This window comes from Pygocentrus nattereri, chromosome 27, assembly GCF_015220715.1.
Source record: "Pygocentrus nattereri isolate fPygNat1 chromosome 27, fPygNat1.pri, whole genome shotgun sequence".
NCBI lineage: Eukaryota > Metazoa > Chordata > Actinopteri > Characiformes > Serrasalmidae > Pygocentrus > Pygocentrus nattereri.
In genome coordinates this window covers 12640533-12664708 of record NC_051237.1, presented here as the reverse complement: position 1 = coordinate 12664708, position 24176 = coordinate 12640533, and the positions used below count along the sequence as shown (strand labels likewise).

The 24176-nt window shown below is 39.3% G+C and overlaps 1 protein-coding gene across 1 annotated transcript in view; it reads left to right on the top strand.

The window, feature by feature from the left end:
• Positions 1–580: 580 nt before the first annotated feature.
• angpt1 (angiopoietin 1) overlaps positions 581–24176 on the top strand; it is an 82445-nt gene continuing 58849 nt past the window's right edge. The window contains exon 1 of the mRNA XM_017703106.2: positions 581–1719. Within this exon, the coding sequence (XP_017558595.1) occupies positions 1354–1719 (366 nt within the window). The 5' untranslated portion in view covers positions 581–1353. The remainder of the gene's footprint in view (positions 1720–24176) is intronic.

Sequence of the window (24176 nt, the reverse complement as noted above, 5' to 3'; positions counted from 1 at the left end):
TTTCCAGCTCTTCTGCACTGATGTAGGACCACAACTCCCCAAACAAATCCCGTTATGAGAGAAACCACAGTACCACTCTTAGAAAAGCCTGGCCTTTTGCTGTCTCCTCTCATGATGCAGTCCCTCCATCAGGCCAGTGCTGCGTTTCACTGTTGCTTTCCTAAAAATAGCAGAGTAAGAAAAAATCTGATTGGTTTTCTCGACAGGAGCAGATTTTCACAGTGTCACATTCCATGTGGTGTCTCATATTTTCTCACAATTTCAAGGGGTGAAAATGAAGTCAGATAGATTAATTGCTTGAAATGTTTTTCTTTAAGTTTCTGTGCATATAGAATTACATGGAACATAAGAACTAATGCAAAATGACAAATTTGGTGACAAATGGTACCACTCTAAATGTAAAATTAATCAAGCGTGTGGCATGTTGTGCGGAATGCATTTGCGTATCCATGTGAGTTTTATGCACTTTCGTTCTTGAGGAAACTGCAGCATGGCCCAGTGCACAGGAGGCAGGGCTACCACACAAGCCCAGGGTCAGAGAGCCTGTAAAACGATCCTTACACTCTGAGAACATCCTCTGCGCTGGGGTCCCTCACTGCCTCACTCTCCCTTTCTTTCTCGCACTCACACACGCACACACATTCCTCCCCAGTCACTCTGAGGGGCAGGCACATTGCGTGCTAGAAGCCTACAGCAAAGAATCTTACGCAGTCGCTTTGGCCACAGACAGAACAGAGGCGGTACCGAGAGAAAGAGAGACAGAAAAAGGGCGAGGGAGCACCAGAGGAGGTCTGACGACACAGTTTTCACTTTCTCTGTATGCTGCACCTTCATGGAAGCCTTGTTATAGACCCACAGCTGCACAGCTGTGTCCATATAAAAGCTGTCAATGTGCAACACGTGCACAGAGCTCTTCAAGAGGTCACTTGTTTCTTCAAGGAGACAAACTGGATGGCCGAAATACACCTCAGGAGTGTGAGGTGTAGGACTGGACCAGCAATGTTCTACACAATTTTTTACTCAAGGATGTCCTATATGGACATATCCATCCCCAGACCAATGGACTCTCTCAGAAACTTCTAATATCACCAGATTCAGGACTACCCAAGAAGACCAAAAAGCTTTGACCAAAGAATCCTGCAATTAGATCCTGTTTGGCAAGTTCTGCATCACTGACCTGGACGTCCCATAAGCCCTGAGTCACTGGACTCTCCCAAAAGCTTCTAATATCATATGATTCAAGACTACCCAAAGAAGACGTTTTGACCAAAGAAGCCCTCAAAGAGACCTTGGTTGACAAGCTCTGCATCACTGACCTGCCTCATTGACCTGTTTCACTGACTACTGACTGCAATGCTCTGGTGGAGGCTTGCCTACCGTGCTGTGTGTTTGGCAGCTCTTTTGGTGGTGGCCGGTTGTGAGCAGAAGCGAGAAACAGATGAAGGGTCACGGGGCTCCTCAGGGAAGGCCAATGGCACAGGCGGCAGCTCCAGCAGCCGCAGGTACCACCGGCTCCAGCACGGCCAGTGCACCTACACTTTCATCCTTCCAGAAGGCGATGGAAATGGTGGGACATCATGCCGGGAGACAAAAGCAGCCCCCCAGTACAATGCCAATGCATTGCAGAGAGATGCCCCTCCACCTGAGCCTGACATCCCTAGCCAGAAGATCCAGCAGCTGGAGCACATCATGGAGAACTACACACAGTGGTTACAGAAGGTAAGGCTGTTTTGGTCTAATCTTGGGGTCAGCTCATTATAATGTTGCTTGCATGCAAATGTATGTGCAACTGCTGGACAAAATGAAAGCAAATTATGATGGAGCTTAGACTTAGAATTCACAAAACTCTCCTGGGAAAGTCCACTCTTGACAATAAAAGTGTTAAAAAGGGTTCGCTGTAGTGATACCAAGAACCACTGTTGGTTCCCTAGAGAATCGTTCAATGGATGGTTTCTTGAAGAGCCATTTTTGTCATTGAGATGTATGTGTGTGTGAAGAACCATATTTAAAGTTTAAAGAACCTTCCCACAATGTGGAGGTTCTACACAAATTAAAGATTTTTTTCAACAAGGTGACCATAACAAGATGCATTTATTTTTAAGAGTCTATTACGCGAACGTGTGTAATTTATTCCAGCAGTCATGTAAGTTATTGTTGCTTACATTTTTGACTGTCTCTATCCTTCTCTGTTTATATGACTGTGGGATATAGCAGCTTTTTTCCACTTGGTTCTGATCTTGCCAGTGTTGACAGGAAGATATTAAATTATGCGCTCGATATTTTTGGTTACAGCTTGCGAAGCAGCACTGTCAGAGAACAAATTGTGACCGTAAGCCTTTGGCAATGTTTTCCATGCTGGGACAAGTGCTTTATTGGAAAGCTTCTTCTCTTTTAACAGCATTACAGTTGTGACTTAACTGTCAAGCTGGTGATTTGTACATGTGGTACTGAGCTTGCATCCGTTCCCTGTGGCTCGCACCGGACTGCGTGACCGCCTGGCAGGGGCGTCTCGCTTCACCAGTGCCTGCTTTCGCAGATGTCCAGGTGGACTCCACACGTCGCGCGGGTGCTGGTCAGTCAGTCACCCTGCAAGCTTTTCTTACACTGTCTCTTTAATGACAGGAAGTGAAGGAGAGTCCCGGGAGACTGTGGCCTCCTCTTTAAACTTTCACTTCCTTCATCGTGACACTGCTTTATGAGAGTCAAGATGAAACTATGCACACATTAATCAAATTGAACATTTGCTGGAAGATTTATTGCATAATTTACATCAAACATGAGCAGAAGCAAAAATATATAACATTGTAACATATATACACACATATAACATTATATATCCAAAATGTTATTACTCTCACCTAACAGTAAGTAGCTTGATGTTAGTTTATGCAGAACAAGATTTTATTCCTTTTCTTGTAAATGTGTGTTATGCATCAGTAGACCAATTTAGAGATTTATGTAATAACGTTGTAATACATGTGATTAACAATAAAGAATATCATAATTTGTTTTATTTGATGATATAATTGTTTTAGTCAAGTTCTTTGATAGTGAATGTTACATGCGTTAGGTTAACACACTTTTGGCTTTAAAAGTCAATTCATGGTTTATTGGCACCAGTAAAAGAAAATGCCAGATAACCAGTGATTAATTGCCCAAATGTATTGGTTTATTTGGCATGCAGTGTACATAGTTCATGATGGATTGTTTGTGAATAATACAATTAATTGCCCCTGACATAGTGAATATGTTAACTACACTGTGCTGACGGCATGTTTAACACCCCTTTTAAAGTTTAGGGCTTGTGCTTGTATTCTGTATACATATTAAAAACCATGTATAAACACTGAAGTATAGTAGGTGTAGTAGAGGCTTTGATAGATTGGTCCCATACTGAAGCACATTCTCTGTGGACTGAAGCAGTAAATTATTTTATAGCATAGGTACGTTTCAAATCTTCTTGTTCAAAGTTTAATGAATTGAACTTATGAACTTGCAGAAGTCATGAGTCGTAAGTACAGTGATGATTATAATTCCATTTTTATTTCCACTTCCTACCATTTTACTTTCATATTTTAATGATGAAGCTGTTTTTGAGTAAAATTATCTTATGCTACTCTTACTATTTCATTATTCCTAAGTATATATTGATCTTCATCTTTCTGTTATAGCAAACGTTCATGATTTATCATTCAAATTGCTCATGCTATACAGAACCGTAAAATCTATTACTTTTAGAAGACATTGTGCCTCATTTCATTTTTGGTTGTCTCTGAGGTGAAAAAGTCAAATTTGAGGCACATCTGTAGGTAGATTCAACCCATTCCATTAGTCCTTATCATGCATAACAGCATCTACAGGCTGGATTCTGGACTAATGAGAGGCTTTTCTTCACATGTGGGAGTGTGAGAGCTTTTGCCAACATGGTTAATGCTATAATACCTCCTACTCTCACTAAAAACATAGAGAACACCTTTAACATTTTTCATTTCATACGTCTCTAGCTTAAAATACACGCACTTCTACTACTGTCTGTAAGGGTGACTGAACTGTGCATTACTGTAGCTAAACACAGCCGCTGCTATACTCACACTTAACCTTAACATTAAGCCTTAGAAGTCAGGGGTTACTGTTGCTGTTTTGCACTGCTAATGAAATGTAATTATGTAGTTACACAATTAATTACTTACTGATTGCTGCTGTGGAAAAATCAGAGACCATGATTTGTTTATATAATTTCCAGTCCAAATGAGCATTAAGTGCAAATTATTAAGGAGAAAAGTGAGAAATGTATATTTAACAGAGAACTAACAGAAGCTTCAACAACAAAGATTTTTTTTTTCAATATTTGGCATGGCCACAATTTCATTTTTATTCCAACTTCCATTTGTTTCAGGAGGCTTGTTTTCAGTTTTCCAAAGAAAACTGCAGGAATACTTTTCCACACCTCCAAAGTCGAATCTTAGAAGTTGCTTGCATTTTCTGCTTCTGACAATTCAAGTAATCCCTAACACATTCAGTGAAGTTGTGGTCAGTCCATTGGTCTGAAGACACCAGCAGCTTCTCTGATTTGGACATTTTTTTCTTTTTCTTCAATTCCTATTCCCAGTAAGAGCTTCTTGACATCATCCTTTCAGACTCATAGAGCTAAGTTGTCTTCTCACAATGAAAGTGTGGACAGAACCAGCGCTGGATTGTTTCAGATCTGAAGCAACAGTAGAGCTTGATTTGCTCTCAAATCTTTAAGTACTGTTTATCTGATGGTGGTGGTTTTGTTGGTCTACCAGGTCTTACACAGTTGTTAGGCATCTCATTTTCTCTATACCTTTTTATAGTTTTTGAACTCCAGTTCTAGAAACTCTTGTTTTTTCACTTTCACTTTTTCCTTCTTTTTACCTTGCATATAATCCTCCACAGAAATATCTCCTTATACTTAACTCTGACTGGAAATGAAATTAATGAAGGGTCTCTGATTTTTGCACAGTACTGTTACATGCATAGTACAATACCTGCATGCACATTTACATGCAAATGACATTTTATATCAATAGCTTCACTTGTATGCTTCTGGCATTCTCATTTGTTTCTATGCCAAGCTGATGGATGCTCTTTCTCTAATAATATGGCAATTATAATAAATAATATTAACAATTTAAAATTACACTTTTTTTCCTTTTGTTATCGCTGGCATCTGAAAGCAAAAGAAGATCTTTTGACGCGAGTGCTTGTCCAAGTGAAAGCTTTATTTTCTTTAAAAATAATAAAGCACTTTCCTCATGGAGGCCAATAAAATTATGCTAAGTCTTTGTTAAACATTAGCAGGCAATAAGAGTGATATTAGGTCATATGCTCAATTGCACATCTTTGTTCCAGCAAAGACAAAGTAAACTAACATTTCTCCAAGTAATCGTTTCATGAGGGCAATTGCACAACTATAGGCTGCATTAGAGCAAGCTAAACCCCTCTCTGCTAATTCAGCCTAATTGTGCGAGTGGAACATGAGGATGCAGTTAACATATTTCAGTCAACATACTTAATCACGGAAGATTAAGTGTCCCAGCCAAGTCTATCTATCTTAATCATGTACGTCCTGACTGCTGCTGCATGGCCGAGGTGGTCCTAATACCTCTCCATCCCTGGGCTGATGAAAGACAGCAGATAGTGGCCTGTCTGTTATTGGACGTGCAGAAGGGGTTTGCGTGGGGTCGAGTCAGAACGACTCAACTGGGCGCATCATTCCCTCTCTGGAATTCTGTTGTGCTGGGAGAAGAGAAAACCCTGATAACATTCTGGTCCAGTCAAAGGTGGCTTCTGTTTGTCCAAGGATTACCAGAGAAGAAGGGCTTGGCCTGAGACAGACTGCAGTGGATTAAATGATCTTTTATCATTCGGTACAGGAAACAAGCCACTTATGAACCTTCCTGAAAGGCTCCTCCCTCTGCCTTTTGGAGTTTCAGAACTGTGGTGAAGGGACACCTTTGTTGACCTTGAAAAATTGGGTTGTTCTTAAAATAGGTGTTAGGATATCTAATCCTGTTTAAAGCTTGAAGCGAGCATGTCCAATCAAAGTTTGTTCTCAAGCTAAAGGAATTCAGTGGGACACTGGAGCTTGGCGCTAGCTCCCTTTCAGGCAGAGTGAAAGCTTCTGCCATGAAGACATGTGGAAGTCCTCAGTGGAGCTTAAATGATAGATCTTCACACTCTGTGTTCAGAGAAAACTTTTTACAAGCTTGAGTTTCCAAAGAAAGCGCCTCTTGCCAAACTGTGCTCTTGATTTAAAATCACACATTTAAACCCTGGCTGTATGAAAATCCACATTGTTCTGCTGCTCCCTAGACACAGCCCGATGGCAGCTAGCGTAAAGAGAGGTTAATCCTAAAACTCGACAAAGGCAGTCTCCCGCTTCTCCTTCTTGACTGTCTTCTTGACTATCTGAAGGCCACACAGAATGCCTAAAAAGCCAAGGCAGAACCAAGCTATTTTAGGGGTGACTTCCTTTGTATCAAAGTTTGTTTTCGCTGATGGTGCCGGCCAAAACCAACAAAACGATCGAGCCAGAGCTAGCCGATGCTCGGCAGACTGAAAGCTCTTCCTTCCTGTTTTTAAAGGAACCAGAATAGTGGCGCATTCATCACCGCACCAGTGAATTGTGTCCATGTCTCAAATTCAATCCACACATAAGGTGAAAGCAGACCAGAACACTCTACTTAGCTTGTCAGGGGAATATGTAAGAAAATACATCACAACTCTGTCAAGCCCTATCGAAATATATGTGAAAATTTAAGCCAGGGTCGCTCGCCTTCTCGATTTTTCAGAAAGTGAAGGGGAACATTTGTTAAAAGTGTGTCAGCCCACTCGACAGGTCACTCCTTTTTAATCACCTTCCAGAAACCATAAGTCATTGAAGTCATTGGGCTGGTTTTGGGTCTTGTTGCTGATAAAGGGCAGAGAAAGCACCTAGGCACAACACCCTGCTCTGGAAGAAAGGATCCATTTCCCTTTCACTCCCTTTTCACATTTCCCGTTTCCTTTGCACCAGCAGCATCAGGCATTTATACTGCTAAATTTCCTGCATCACTTTAGTTATTCACCCTCTAGTCTTTGCTCCGTTCAGAATTTATTTAGATTTAATTGCCGTAACATTTTTGTACTTTTTTAGGTGTGCTGAGCTTTTCACTCTTATCTTTCCATTCACAACATTTCACTCAAGGCCCAACCAGAATGTGTGTCGAATAGATTAAGAATTTCCTGAAATATGTTTGTCTTTCCTGGTGCCCTGGAGTATATTCATTTCTTTAATGGTTCTCATTTTTATTCCTGGTCTTACCCCAGGTATCAAAAATAAAGCCTCAAAGTGTCATTCAGGTGATATTCATCTTTGTTATCATTAGCTTTACTAACCTAGATGTTTTAATTTTCAGTGGCACAGAAACCTGACCCCATTCTGAAATGCCTTGGTGTTAAATTTATTATTCTAAAGTGAAAATAAACAAAGGATATTGTTTTGGGCAAAGAACGGGACAGGACTTGAACTTGAAAAGACTTTCCAAACTAAAGTGTGTAGCCTTTAGACTTTCATTTCTGGTGAAGATTGACATCAGCTAAGATTATCATCTCTATATATAACATGCTACATCATGCATCTTTATTTTAAAGTGGCTCATTAAAATGCATAGTTGTATTGCTTTGGTTCTATGCTCTTCAGTGTTCAGTGTGTCATATGATATGGTATTTCTTATCTAAATCTTGGTACTGAGACTGGATGGCTAATTCAAATAAAAACTGGGCAACTATTCAACAATGTTGCAGTGCATCAGCAGCCTGCAACAACACAGCTTGCTATTCACTAGAAAAGTCCTTTTAGGCATATCAGCAGATACTGTAGCGTCAAAACAAATTAGCTTCTAAGTCTTTCTGTTATCCAGCTGAACGTGGAGAGTTTGATGAGTTTGAAAACTGTTTGGACACAAAAACAGCTTTCAGCACTGTTTCACATCACTGCAAAGTCATTACTGCACTCATGAAGGCAGATTCCAACGATGAACTCAATTTCCGAGTGGTGTGAAGTGGTGTAGCGTAAATCTTCACCTCTGTAAACATCGAGCTCTTAAACATATGTCTGAGCTGTCATTCTCAGGCCATTTTATCTATAACCTTAAAAACAGAAGTTCCAAAAGGGTTCTTTGGAGTAATGTCATAAAAGAATCCTTTGTAATTCCCTAAAGAACCCCTCAGGGTGGCTGTAGTGTTTGATAATGTGTGAGCATGAAGAAGCTTTTTAAAGTTTAAAGAGCCTCCACATAATGCAAAGGTCCTGTACCAGTTAAAGGAACAGTGTTCAAAATTAAGTGTCATCTAGAGTCACATGTCTGGATTTGCTTCTTCATGTTTACGCTTCTTTGACGATAAGGACTCGCTGCTTTTTCTTTTGCTTAGTGTAATCCGCTATTTGTCAACATTTTGGTTTGCAAACTTCTCATAACACAAAACAGTTAGCCAGCACTAGTTAGCAACCACTGATTCTCCTTCTTTTTATGTTTTCCAACTGGTGCCATTGTCCATTCTGGACTACTATAAAAACATAGTGGTGGCAGCATCTGTTGTGAGAAGATCCGCTTCCGATGTAGCTATGAAACGCTCAACAAAAGCACAATGATTCATAGTTACAGTACGGTACAGTACAGTTTATTTTACGGAAGTGTATAATAAACCTTTAGGCCTGCCAGTGGGCCCTGGCCAATTAAGAGTTAATAAATGATATATGATATAGAAATATCCATCCATCCATCCATTTTCTAAGCCGCTTCTCCGTCAGGGTCGCGGGGGGTGCTGGAGCCATAGAAATATCATAAAATAAAAATAAGATAAAATTATTTTATTAGTTTAAAACTGTACAGTGAAGACAAGAACCTTTTATAAACTGGTTTTGTAAGAGGAGTCAGCAAAAATCCCTGACAGCTTTTTATTTGTGCAACACTCATAGACAATGACTTGGAGTTTGTTCACATTAATCTCCTCTGAGAGTCCGAGCTGTCTTCCCTCATAGATCAGACCCAGCACCATCTGACACATATTTTTCTCATGCATGAAAGCCACTCTATGGGACAGGAACTGCTGTCCCCTCTTGTGTGTGCTGCTATGGAGCTGCATCCCAATGCGGCCGCCTCGTGCAGATGTTCCGTTCTGAGTACTTGCCTTCCTCCGCCTGAGCCCACACTCGGGCCAGAGGTTTTTGTGGGATGATGTTTTACCTTATCTACGGGTTCAGCTCCTTCAGCTTTTCCACAACTGCAAATCAAAACATCACTTTTGAAGATTAAAAGGCAGTGACCAAAGGCTCTCAGGGCAAACAGCAACGTCGCTAAGGAAAGAGAGGCAGATAAATAATGAGCAAAAATGTAACCCTGCCTGTGGGAAAACGTATGAAGAGCTGGCGGAGGAGCAGGAGGAGGAGGAGGAGGAGGGGAAAGCCAGAATAAGTGCGCATGCATGTGCATATGTGTGTGTGTGTTCATAAAAGGCGAGAGAGAGAGAGAGAGAGAGAGAGAGAGGAAGGGTATGAGTTATATGTTCCTCCCTATGAGTAACATATGGATAATTTTCTTATCTTATGTTCTGTTTGAGTAGCGCTTGTGTTGTATGCGAGCCACAGGTCTCACTAGGACTGCTCATAGGGATTTGGGAGTAGTTTGTATTTATCAGTGTACTGATATGCTTGATGGACTCCACAGTTGAAAACTCACCAGTTTGCAGATGCAAATGCTATGATCATTATTAAAAAAGATATAGTAGCTTGTGAACATACGTTTGGGGGGGAAACAAAAAAGAAACTGGCACAATGGGATGCAATAAGTCACACAAAAAGGAGTGAGGCATTTCTGTTCTGTATAAATAACGAGGCATGTTGGGGGAGAAGATTAGTGCAGGGATGTTTGTGGTTGTAGGCTCTCTATTGTTTGATTCCACAGAATCAACTGCAGCAGTATTATTGGCTTTTACAGTAACTTTGGGTTGGCAGACGTGACCAGCATGAGAACAGAGTACTGCATGATCCTGGTTCCCTTCTCATGGACCTGCTGTTGGACACAGCTGTATAACTCCCATCCATATTGTCATGGCTGAGGATTCTGGTGTTGCAGATGACTATTTGGCCTGAACTGTTAGGGATACAGACGTACACAGCAGACTGTAACACTGAGCAACCTAGAGCTATTAAATCCCTCTGCTGTATACATCACACATGGTGAGCAAGACTCTTATCTCAAGACTCTTACAAATCTTCAGGAATTAGCACAAAACAGTAGTTGGTATAATGCTGATTAACTACTTAGCTTAAAATTTGTGAAAAGATTTTGCCTTGCTCTAATCTCTCAAGTCAGTAACACACCTCTTCTGTGCTTTCATCTAATGTAATCTGAACTGCAGAAAAACACCAGGTTATATCCATCCTGACATGTTGGTCATTAGTCCATCAAATATTGTGAAAAAAATAGTTTTTATGATTTTTCCTGAACATTGAATGAAGCCTTGAGTCGTTTTTTTCTGTGTCTCTGTTCATTTTTTTTACTGTATTAATGTTTGTTTGCATTTATTCAAATGTTTCCAAGCCAAAATACAGTTTGTCAGTTTTAAACAGCTTGTGTAGTTGGCTAAGACTTTTGCACAGTCTTGTTTGTCCAGAAAACTCTTGTCTGAAAGTACTTCAGTGACTTGGGGCTGTGATCAGAGAAATGCCTCGAAACCTCTCCACCTCAACTCTGAAGTGGATCTGAATCCAGGCCAGTATTGTACTTGTTTCGGCCTGGTCCGCGTCCAGCCTTCTCACATTCCGCATGGTTCCAGAGGCATGGCGGGCAGAACCCACTGCAGATAATTGTTGATGATGGAGAGGTGACCCTCACACCTCCCCCCTTCTCCGCTCTGCGCTTCAACGGTATGAACCGAGGGTAATGGCAGGTGTCAAAGGTCAGTCCACATTATGCTATCAGAGGGAGAAAACAACCGCGCCTTCAAAAAGGCCGCAACTGTTGGCAATTTAGGCTCAATTGCAGTAGTGATGGGGGCTCTTTATAGCAATGATCCAGGTTACAGATCTAGCAGCATTGGTAAGAGTTGGACTCAATTCCAATGAAATTTAAAAGTTCTACCCTAAAGCTGCTTTTAAGTGCTCCTAAAAGAAGAAGGAGTTGCAATAAAATGGCGTAAGTTATTATGACTCAGCTTTAATTACAATGATAAATGAGTAGGAACACAGGTGTCAGGCTTCACAGCACAGCCTCTTAATCTCGGAATTCGTTTCTCCTGATAATACAGATGGAGTATGGGGTGTTTGAAGGTAACACGTTTCCCACAGAGCCTGTCAGCGAAAGGACTGTGTTTGTGAATGGATCTCTGGGCAGTGTCTGTGAGGACAGCCTCCTGCCAAGCCAGCGCAACTGTATTTAGACATGTACAGTGAGAGTAAGGGCGTTGTGCTATTTGGAGATCCCCTCAGCTTTCTATGAAGGCTGACTGGCAGATGAAGAACTGGTGAAATACAATCCATGTCCCTGCATCTGCCTGCAAATGCATTGTTTTGTTGTTGCTGTTATGAGCTTGGATAAGCTTTACAGAGCATTCCAGTGTCTGTTAAAATACTTAAATTTGGAGTGTGCTATTAATATTTTACAAAAAAAAAGTTTTTAGAAATAAACAGCTGTTTGATAGGCTAACCTTCTTGGCTGTATCTGATATATCATTGCTAACATAAGTTAACATTGTAGCATCAGTAGCTACTAGAGTTTCCTCATCATACATGCCATACTGACATTACAGCACTAAAAATGGGACTAATTTTGCCACAATGCCAGCTATATCAATAAAGTAGATTAAGTGACCCTTATTAGTCCCACAATGGGGAAATTTCATCTCTGCAATCTAACTCATCCATACAGTGAAACACCACACACAGACCAGTGAAGACACACACTAGGGGGAATTGAGCATGCTTGCCCAGAGCAGGGGGCACCTGGGGGGCAGTTGGTGTTGGGTGCCTTGCTCGTACTGTCAGCTGAGGGTATTTGACTGGTGACCTTCTGGTCGCAAGACTGGTTCCGTAACCTCCCACTACTGCCCCAACAAAAGATTAGGTATAATCAATAGATCAATAGCTCTTGGCGTCTGTCATTAAATTCATATTCCTCTTTTTTTTCTTCCTAGCCTCTCCTCTTCATTTCAGTACTTGTTTTAACATGCCCCCACTGACCTCATGTCACCTTCTCGGAAATGTTACACACGTGATTACTCTTAGCACAAGGTTAAAGGGGACAACAAGTAGCAGATTTTTCTAGAGAAACGCGCTTATCCTTAGCTAGGCTATTGTCAATTAGCTAAATGGCTAGAACCTTTGTACTGCAAACCAAGAAATCTGGAACTACTTGCATGAACTGTGAATTTCTTTGCTGTGCAGGCCTTAGCGTAGCAAAGGTACTTCAGCAGGCTTATAGCAGAGGGAGTAGTTGGAGTAAAAGTGATGGAAGACATCATATATTTTTTTGTACAGAATTGATTACACCATTTATTAGGCCATTAACATCCAAACATGGTTAAGAAAGTTTTTCCTTCTTCTGTCGTTACCATTTTGGAGATGCAAAGTTACATTCCAACAGCAGTTTTCAGTATTTTAACATGTTTTATTGCTTATAATTGGTAATCTGCGAATTGGTAATTTCATCACAATTTCTGGAAAGGTCCATCTTCTATAGTACACATTCATGTTGACTTGAACCCTGCACCCCTGCTAGATATCATCTAGCAATTGTCATGTTGAGCTAATACAGAGCAGGAATGGCTCCAAAGATGGCATTGCGATTCCTTTCCTTAGTCGCTTCCTCTTTTTCTCTGCCAGGGAATATGACTTCCATGTAAAAAAAAAGAAAGGTAGCTCTTAATCACACTTTTATAATATGAATATTGTTTGTTATGACAGCGTAATACCATAAGCAGTTCTGAAATTCTGGCCCTTATCCCCCCTGCTGCCATCTGAGTGAATACCGCAGCTGTGAAGGCCGTCGCTGTTGGGGCTGCTTTAGCTCATTTGATCTCTCCCCTACTTGTCACTATGTGTATACACACTTCTGCTGCACTTTCAGTCTGTAAAAAGCAAAAATAAACACTGGCCGAGGCACATGAAAGGAGGGGGCCTCGGCGACACCAGCCCTGCAGAGTCCCTCTGTAAGGAGCAAAGAGTCTCATGGACGAGAGAGGACTAGGGATTTTTTGGGCTTCACATTCATTTTATGCAAGCACATTCATGCAGTTGGCTCCTGTTCACGCTGACCAGTATTAGACATGAAGCAATCAGTAATTGGTAGCTGCTGGCTCCAATCATAAACGCTAAACAGCCTTACTAATACAGACAAGGAGCTGAAACAAAGCTGTTCACAATTGAAACTCAGTAATTGAGTGCAGGTTCTCTGCATTTGGTTAATTTGGTGAAACTAGAAAAACTGAAAATATTTTCCTTTCATCAAGAAAACAAAAACACTGGAAACATTTTACCTTTCATTTCCCTGCACATTTTCCTATGCAGGATTTTCTGTGCGGTGTGGTAAGCAGACAAACAAGATTCTGCCTGTGCGCTTTGAAATCTTTTTTCAGTCCTAGGCTACATCCAAAACATGTAGTTCATAATTTCTGAAACTGACTGTAGATTTATGCATATAAATATTCAGAATGAGCACCATGCATTTGCACATGGATCTACTAGTGGACTATGATTTAAGTTATATGTTTATATATACATGCCTGTTGATACAATATGTAAAAAAAAGATTCTATACTATCAAAAGATACTATACATACATGCACACACACACACACACACACACACACACATACATATATATATATATATATATATATATATATATATATATATATATATATATATATATATATATATATGCCATGACTTTTCATCAAGTTCAAATAATAATGACATTTCTTCTGTTCTACTCATAAACACAAACATAATATAGATTTTTATAATCCACAGTTTTTCTAATAAACTTTGTGGCATAGTATGCAGTATTTATGAAAGTGTTGTGTAGAGGTATGAAAACTTGTTGCTTGCTGTGGCTGGACTAGAAACGTGTGTAGAAATAGCTGGGTTTGTCATTAAAAGGAAACATAAACTTACCAAAGAGTCTTTCATCATGTGTTCAAGTTTATTACACTGGGTGAGAAATAGTTATGGAATTAAACCATACTCACCAATGAGAACTGACACTTTAACTGCCACATTGTAACGTCAACCCCTTAAATGGCCAGGGCCCCCCCGGCAGGCCAAAAGTTTTATTACACAGTTTTTAATATGTAATAAGCCTAGGATTTTAAGGGGTTAACTTGAGTAACATTTCTCGTGAGTGGCAACTGATAAAAAAAAAAAAAAGTATCCTGAAAATGTCCTGGCCATGCATTGATGCTTCTGATTTAACCTAATTTACATCACTGTTCTGCTACAATACGGTGATGCAATATACCACTAGAAAGTTTGAAATCTCTGAATTTGAATCTTTTTGTGACCCATTAATTACTGGAGTTATGATCGGCTCATTTGCAACATGAACACAGAATGAGAAAATACTAGTAAATCTGTGGGTTCATACATTGCAGGCTTTGCTGCTATCCACAGATACATTGTAATCCAAAACATGTGGTCTTAATAACGCAGCAAGAGTCAGAGATCAGTTTAGAGATCAGTGAGTCAGGCGGAAATAAACCTCTCCATTATGGCCTCTGCCAGTCTGTGTTGGTGATTCATACAATGGCAAAACACTTGAGAATGAGAGCAAGATCATGACTGTAGCGTAGACTATGTAGGAACAGTGCTACGTTTACTTTGGGTAAAAAAAAATAGGGTGACAGTTAACAGATAAGAAGAGCAGCATTAGCAGTAACAGCATGCTCATAGTTGATATAAAAGAGCAGACACTGCACGCCGGTTAGAGAAATAAGAATTTGTAGTGTCTTCATCACACCGTGCCATTTTAGTAGAATAATTCCATGTATGTGCAATATTGAACGTGCAAGCCATCTCCCCAACTTCTAGTCCATCCAGTTAATTGTAGGAATTGTAATATTTGTGTATGTCAATCGTAAGAACATTAAAGATCACACAAAATACAAAATGCCCTAAAGTTGTGTGGCCTGGGGCTGTAATGTCATATTCAAGGAAAGCAGTTATTTGGGATTTTCAGTCCAAAGCAGTACATGCAGCATTCACTGTATTTACTGTATTGTTATATTTTTATTCAGAACAAAATAAACTATTTCAGAATGCATTTTTTAATTTGTGGCATGCATTTGTGAGATTCTGCTGATATGTTTGAATTTCCAAGCTCCCTCTAGGCATTTTCTATATCACAAATAAAAGGCCATGTTTTTATTAAACACTGAACCATTTGTTCAGTTTTGCTACAGCATATGTAGCTATTGTAGGACCTTTATTCTCTTCTCAAAAAGCCCTGAGTATTGTGACATGTTTTTCATATCACCTACCCTTAACACAAACAAGTCAGAAGTAATACGATGATGCTCCACTAGTACAGAGTATGGCTTTGACATGAGAGGCTAATACTGGCCTTTCAGATACTGCCTTCTCATTACTCTCCATAGATACCATAATAGGCATGCATTGTAAAACCCTATACTAGTCATCTTTACATCTGTGTTCTGTGCAGTGTTTTGATTCTGTCGGTTGTCAGTAGTGTGCAGAGCTTCAAAGAGAATTCACTAAACCCAGCAGGGAAACAGTGAAGCATGTTTCATTCTCGCCCACTTTCATTCTCGCAGGCCTTCATAGCCAAACCCTGATGTAAGACACTATTGATGTGATAGTTGGGAAAATGTTCATGTTGGACATGACAGTGGGTTGTATTGTTATTGGTATTATGTTGTTGTAATTCAATCCTGTTGTTCTTTATTCTAAAGTGGATTTATTTAGTAGTGCATAGAATAGTGTAAGTAATGCAACATGGTGTAACAGTTTGACCTTAAAGTAACAGCTTTAAAGTCATTTTGATGGTACACTGACTTATAACAGGGAGAATAGCATCTCTGTCATTACTACTCCGGGTCCGGAATGCCTCACAATTCTCACAGACTTTTTTTAGTTTAATGTAGTATATAAATTTTGTTAAAGTTTCAAAACATGCCGTTCACTCCTCAGCCCATACTGTTAATTGAATTAACCATGAATACATATGACTCTCCATTCAGCCTGCAGCAGTTTAGGCCAAATGTTCTTGTTGGATTAATAGTTTAATAGGTTAACTTTTTTGTAGCAGAGTTATTAAAGCAGAAGATGTGGGGGAAATGTTTAAACATGCTGTTCCTGGCTGTCAGGATGCAAATATATCATCACAGTCTTCCAATGCATCTGGAGATCCGAAAGGAGCAGCTGAAGTTTGTTTTTTTTTAAGTCCCTGAGGATTTCAGTCTAAGTTTAACAGTTTCTTCTGTACATTTAGGCTCAGATTGAGTTAAAATACAGGGTGGAGAATTAGGATGCATATATCAGTGTCAAAGTCTATCTATCTATCTATCTATCTATCTATCTATCTATCTATCTATCTATCTATCTATCTATCTATCTATCTATCTATCTATCTATCTATCTATCTATCTATCTATCTATCTATCTATCTATCTATCTATCTATCTATCTATCTATCTTTTATAATTCCTAATCATTTCAGTGAAATAAGCCACTACATGTCTGTAATTTTAGTTCCTTTTCTTTATATTCATCATACTGTTTTGTTCAAGTTCCTCAAGTGTCTTAATTTTGGTTGATGATGAAAGGGTTAAAATGTTGAAACATGACATTGAAAACTGTCCAATTAGAATTTCTTTCTCTGTAGTATCTAGATAGATTCAGCCACGTGAGCTCTCCCATTGGTTAGGCCTTGGTTCACGAGCTGAACCAAAGGCCATACATGTTATTTTATCTCCCACTAACATAATTAGAAAGTGACAATGTGTGAGACCGATTCTGTGAGGAAAACATCACTCTAGGCTTTGTGGCAGTCCAAGAGACATCACTGACTATGAATACATGAGATAACTGCAGATTCATCACCAGGTTTCAGTCAGAAATGAGTAATGAGAAACAGTGGTGGCAGCTCTATTAACTGAAAGCATCACTATAAAATTGCTACAAGGAAATATAAATTGTATATATCCATTACAAATTTCATTAAAAAAACATCTAGAAGGTATTTTATAAACTTCAAATGTCCCTGTTTAATCTAGAACAGCCAAAAAAACTCATGTAGATCTCTGTGCAGTGCAAACATGCTACTAGAGTCCCATAGGGGCGCAAGGAGAAAGTATTATTGTGGATGTTTTGACAATACGGTCTAGCTCTAATAGTTACCTATCTGATGAAATAAGATGTGCGTCAAGACTTAATTGACTCTTCAGTGCGTGCTGTTGATAAGAATCTGAAAGAAAGCAACAAGTAATTCCATATAAAGCTTAATATCCTTGAAAGGGGGAAAAATCTACTAGGAGGATTCTCTTGATGACAGATGAAATCTCCCCAGAATAGAACTTAGGATGTCCCAGAACTCCAGTAAGTCAGTGTTTCTAATGTTCCTGTGTGATCCTGGACCAGCTGGACTCTACCCTTGCCAGTGGAATTACCAAGCCATTAACATGCACATTCTTATTAGGCTGCATCTCGGTGGAAATGTTCCCAGGTTTTCTGGTCTGGAAAAAAGTCTAGAAGGAGGTCTGCTGCTGAGCTAGTGCGGGGGGCATGGCTGCTTTCTGACTTTGTTTTGTTTGTTGTTTTCCCTCTGCATTGTCTCGGGTGAATGCTAACGTTTCCTCTCCCATACTTCTAGACGTAATTAATCAGAGTAATTTGAAGACGCAAGCCTGGTATGCTCAGATATAAAGGGGCATGAGAGAGCCCTTGTAACTGGAGGATTTGAGCAAATATACACTCATACACACAATCTGGTTTGCAAAATATTTGTCCACTGTCCACGTGATTTCACATGAAAGACACAAAAGGGGAAATGCGTCCAGCTTGAATGAAGTTAAACAGTGTAGGGTACTGGATAGAACTACAGAGGACTTGTTCTGCTTCCTCTGAACTGATGGTTTGCATTTCAAGGGATACAGCATGTGTGTCATGTTGAAATGGCAAATTGGTAGTTGATATCACTATTGAGCATCCTCACAGAACCGTAACAGTGGTCCAAGTAATCCCTGTCTAGACCAGCTCTAAAACTTCATTTACAGAATATTGATAAGAATAACAAGCGAATGTCCTACTCACACTACCAAAACTGAAAAAAGAGGGAAAAGTAAACATTTCTTTTGGATTCAGTCCTCGCTGTTCTGAGAACACAGTACGGAGTCAAAGCAAACAGTACTTTTTATGTTGTAAAAGAAGTTAATATTTTAACGGCAGGATATCAAAAAACTAATAGCCCTTTGTTTTTGTTATCTGCCATTGCCTTTTCTGCTTTATTGGCTACTATAGCTCACACCTGAGAGGTTAATCTGACCTGTCTTATGTTCCTTTAAGTGTTTGTAGGGCAGCAGTGTGATATCTACTGTGGAGGCCATTAATGTTCTTTTAATGAAAATGAATGAGATGAAAGCATTAGCACACTGAGCACTTCTGAACGTTGAACAATGGGGTAAGGTGTAGATTTATGAGACGCACCAATGCTGGAAGATGAACAGTATATCTGCCTTCTGGAAGGGGTCCAGCCTCCCTAGAGTAACGCAGATAAGTGTCCGTGGTGATTTGTCTAAGTACAGTTCCCACTCTGGTAGCAGGTCCCTGCTTAACATGGTTCGACCTCACTTTGGTCTTGTAAATGTAGAAAATATCAATCTAAATGCTAATGTTTAATGTACTACCATTTTGTGGAAACATTTTTCTATAAACAGCTTCTATAAAAAGTGACACAAAGTTAAACAAGGGGGTTGATGCACTGTTACAGATCACTCCATAACTTACAAAAAGCATTTCATATCTCCTACATTTGGCCTAGCACACATTTCTGCAGTGCACTTCAGTCAGTGATGTTATACAGTCAACTTATTTTGCAAAATCTGAGCCAGAGAGCTGGTACAGACTTCACTATTTCAGACATTCAATATGCCATTTCTCTTAGAAGCTAATTTGCTTATCTCTGCCATTTGTTACACAGTGATAGGTAATGTGCATGGCTTGTGGATTCTATTCAGCAGCACTTACACTGCATAGCTTTATCATAATTTTGCAAACAATGACATTTAAAGATGTGATATATTTGACTGAAAACTACAATTGATCATGTTAACATCCATTGTTGAAGGACTATCCATCTTTAGGCTAATGTTTCAGTCCTGTCCTGTAAATGGCTTTGCTTGATAAATCTGCCCTGAATCAAAATTGCATTATTTTAAGAGCAGCTTAATCTGTCAGGGAGGCACATTAGCGCCATTTATTCCTGAGTGTTTTCCTTGAAGTAGAGGCCCGTTGACATAATCTAATCTAGTCCGTTATTATTTCTGTACGTCTTTATATGCAGAATATTCATATTCTGCATATATAACAATATTGTTTACGTTTTATTATGATTTTGTTAATCATCATACAATGATTATTTCTTTCTTGCTTTATTTTTGGAACACATTTCTGAATGCTGTTTTCATTCATATGAAGCTAATTTTGTTGAAGACATGCGTATAAAATGGTTCTGTTATGTCTAAACTGTAGCACTTCAATCTACATGCTACACCTCTTGAATACATATTGTTCATTAACCTAAGTGATTCCAGATTTTGGTGGCACATATATATTGTCACTTTCCAAAGAAAAACACCTCCAAAGGAAAGACCATTCTCGACTTTTAATGCAAGTTAAACGAGAGGTTTTATGTGTTTTTTCAAGTGTTTCTAAGCATTTCTGTCTGTTTATAATGTGATTTTACATACACATGTACCTATATATATATATATGTTTATATCATTCCTATCCAAAAAAACCAAGCAACTCCACTTTTTGCATTTTTACATTTTTGTCTAATATGCGTTCAGCAGCTGTCATTTAAATTGTGTGGAGAATTTAAGACCAATAGAAATGCTCCAAAATCATGTCAGAAAAAATGTATTTACATTAACTTTCATTGACAGTACAGAATATTTTTGCCTTCTCCTGTAAAGTTATCATTTTAGAGATGTTTGTGTTTATTTCTGACCATTTAAAAATTATGACACATCAACATTTGAGTGTGTGTGTGTATATTTATATATATCATTGTTGTCGGAAGAAAACCTCATATCTCCATTTTTGTAGTTTTTCAGTTTTTGACATATTTTTAATTGTTGTCCTTTACATTGACATTCCATTTACATTCCAGAACAACGTGGAAAAAATATCTGATTCAATTGACTTACATTAAAAGTAAAGAAGCTTTTTACCTTCTCCTATAAAGTTACCATTTTGGAGATACAAGATTTTGTTCCAACAACAGCGATATATATATATATATATATATATATATATATATATATATATATATATATATATATCGTTGAAACTAAAATAGAAAAATCCTTCTTGGCTTTTAATGTAAGTCAATGGAACCACAGTTTTTACCGAGTCATTTTGGGCCGTTTCTTTTGGTCCATTCATCCTGAAATTTACAAACGATGTAAAGGACAACAGGCCTTTTCAAAATATGTCAAAAACAGAAAAACTACAAAAGTTCCCGAAGAAAAAAGACCTCTGTCATCAAGCCTTGCAATTGCATATTCTGGTGGAACATGGTGGAACAACAGTCCAGGGAGCATTGTTCAGCAGTCAGTAGACTGTTTGGATTTCGGTCTGAAATGCTAACCAGATCAGACACTGGTATTGATGCTTACCTATACTTAAAGATCTTAATGGTCTCTTATGCAAATGAGATGGTTTTTAATTAAACAGGGATGTAGCCTGCCTTGGCTTTTCTCAGCTCCCTGAATTCCAGGCCTTTTGAATTCAAAAGAAAAGAACTCTCCGCTTCCAATGAAACATTTGTTCAAGGGCCTTTACAGTTGTCAAAGTGTTGTGCGTTGAAATAGCTGACAAGCTAAAAGTGCAGCAGGAACTGTTTCTCCCAGTGAGTTTTGGGCATCTGTTTAAATTGTTACAATTCTGTGAAGACGGTTAGTTTAGCTTTGTTCTGTTGAAAGGCTGCTGGAAAATGTCATGAAATAAAATCAGCTCCATGGTGTCTTGAACTATGTGCTTGTTATCTGGCAGTTGGGCGCATGTTCAGTGTATGGGTTGTGCTCTTCAATTGCAATGTAGCTGTACGGCACTAATGAGTTAAAACAATTGTGGCCAAAGGAAACCACAGGTTTAACCATCCTGCAGCCTGCTGGGAAATGAGGATCTGTGTCAGTATGTGCATGCGTATGCATTTGTGTGTGTGATCGACATTCTGTGTTTGATAGGCTGGTTATAAAATAACAGGAAACCTGTGAATGTATCATGAGTTTGAAGAGATGACAGACACTACACATTCATGCCTGGTGAGTGTGTTTGGTGAGAGACCGTCACACAATATGTGCATGGATGTGTGTGTGTGTGTGTGTGTGTGTGTGTGTGTGTGTGTGTGTGTGTGTGAGAGAGGCTTAGAGGGATGCTTGTGTTTGAATGAATGCCTGGGAGCTAGCCTGTGGGATTCAGGTCGTAAAGGTTAACTGCAGGCCCAGTCGGAGTGTTACTCCACTAATCCTCACCCACACAATGTCAGTCACAGGCTCAGAGTGAGTTATATAGACCTTCACAAAATGGTTTTATAGGACTATATGAAATGGGGGCAGACTAAATACAGGCTGCTCTGGCTTACATGCTTGAACTTAAAGACCTATTATGAGTTATGTGCAACTTAGATAACTCACTATCATTTCTAGCCATGGGTGAATTATATATAGCATGTATATGTGCTACATTTTAAATATAGTTGTAAATATGATGATATGGTCTGCTAGTTTGATCAGCTGCTAGCTTTTTGGGTTTACCAAAGCCCACGTTATAATGATTAGTTGTTTACACAGCCACTGTTTGGTGTGCCAGCTTAGTCACCTGCTAGTTTTTGCTTTTACCACAAAGCCCTTGTTAGAATTGATTGTCTTTAGCCATTTTCAGCTTTGTCATCTGCTAGTCAGTTTAGTTATACCACATAACCCTCATTAGAGTTAGCAAGAAAATAGGCCATTGGCCTGCTGAGGGCAATCCACACGCTTTTCGCTCAGTATTTTTCAAGTGGCCAGTTGGTGATTAAGCAAAGTAGCAGGCAAAATAGCACTTTTTTATTGTTCATTTTCCACTCCAGCCCAGTTTACTGATTTTTCCTTCACTTCTTTCTTCCTTTCATTATTCTCTGTAAATTAGTTTAATCATTTTAACAGCAATATGGTAAATAAAGCTGGTTATATGTCAGCAATGTTTTTAACAAAATCATTCTATATTAGACTTCATTCATTTGTTTTACTCTTATTTTCTTTTTCAAAATGAAAGGCTATGTGCATTTAAAATTTGTTTGATAAGTTTAAAAATAGACTTTGTACAGCGGACAGTAATCTGGATGATCTAAGAGTGGACCAGTGAATGCATATAGCCAGCGCTGTGCCAGTCTTAACGAGCCAGGAGAGTTATATATGCTTGCTATCTGGGTTATTAGATTTTTACACAGCGTCATTCTGGCTTGGTCATAGTGTTAGGTTTTTACTTTTAACACCAATCCCTTATTAGAGTGGATAATGATTATTTAAAGTGGAGAGTGATTTGTTATTTTCACGTTGTATGCTGTACTAATCTGCTCACCAGAATGCTGCGTATTTTCACACAGTCATGTTGGCTCGCTGTAGTCTTTTATTTCTTGTAGCCATTAGCATATTTTCAATGTTTTCAAAGGACCATGCTGTCCGAGAGAGGCCACCCTCCTGTCTCAGAGCAGCGGGTGAGATAAGCCAGAATGTTATCCCTCTTCGCTCTCTAAGCTAGTGTTCCATTGCAGCTGTGGATCTATGAAACACACATAGGCTGTTAAGAGAGAACAATAAATCACAAGCCTGCTCCTCAGTGCACGTGGATCTACAAGCCTGATGCATCTCAAACTGTTTACAGGGGTTAGATTTCAGTGTACTGAGGTATGTGTTCTAATACTGAGCTCTTACTGTCGCAATAACTGTATCATCGCTGTCATGTCAACACCTCAGAAATCCATTTTTTTGCATACATCATTTTAGAGATATAGAGTTTGGCAACAACATGGATACATGAACAATGTGACATTATATTGTGCAGACCACATCCTTGCCTTGGACAAATATTTTCCTTGTTTATTCCTGATCGATTGGCCATGATGTGATCCACCAATGGTTATTACACATAACCTATAGACCTCTCAACTCTATAGACCTTCTCAGAAGATGGCCCTTTCACCTTCCTACCTTTGAACACCTTGCAAATAAACACAATCAATTTCAAGTCAAGCATTAAACTCCTGTGGCTTAATGCTATGCTGGTGATATTGACCTAGACATCGATGCCCCGAGGTCAGATTTTAGAGCACTGATAGGGTTGACCTTGACGCATTTGGCACGACCCTCAGTTGGTGGTCAGCTGAGAGATGTAAGTCAACCCTCCCAGGTGCAGTTTAGCCATGTCTGGCACGGTCAACAGCTTGGCTAGTCTTGATTGCACTGAATTCCTGCATAACTGTGAGATGAAATACAATCTGAATGCGTGATGTGCCTAAAGGTTTCTCTCATTCTGTTTCTTTTTTTGATGCCAATGTTCTTTGCATTAGCTTAAGGTCTTTCAGATCGTTCCTCTAGACTGCAGTTTACTACACACGATTGAGTTTTTTTACACACTATTAAATTTAATCACTCTTGTATGTCCGCCATCGTAAGCAATCCTGAGTTGCTCAGTGAGCAGTGATAATGAAGAATAGCAGCTGATGTTGTTTCTCTTGCTCCACCAAGTCTATTGTCTCTGGATGATCAGTCTTGTTTGTGGTTGGAAGTGGAAAATGATCAGACACCCACTCCGGACCGTTTTATTGCTTCCTCAGTTGTATTTTTACGCGATGTGTGTGTTTGTCTAATCTTGCTTCTCCTTGGTACTTTCC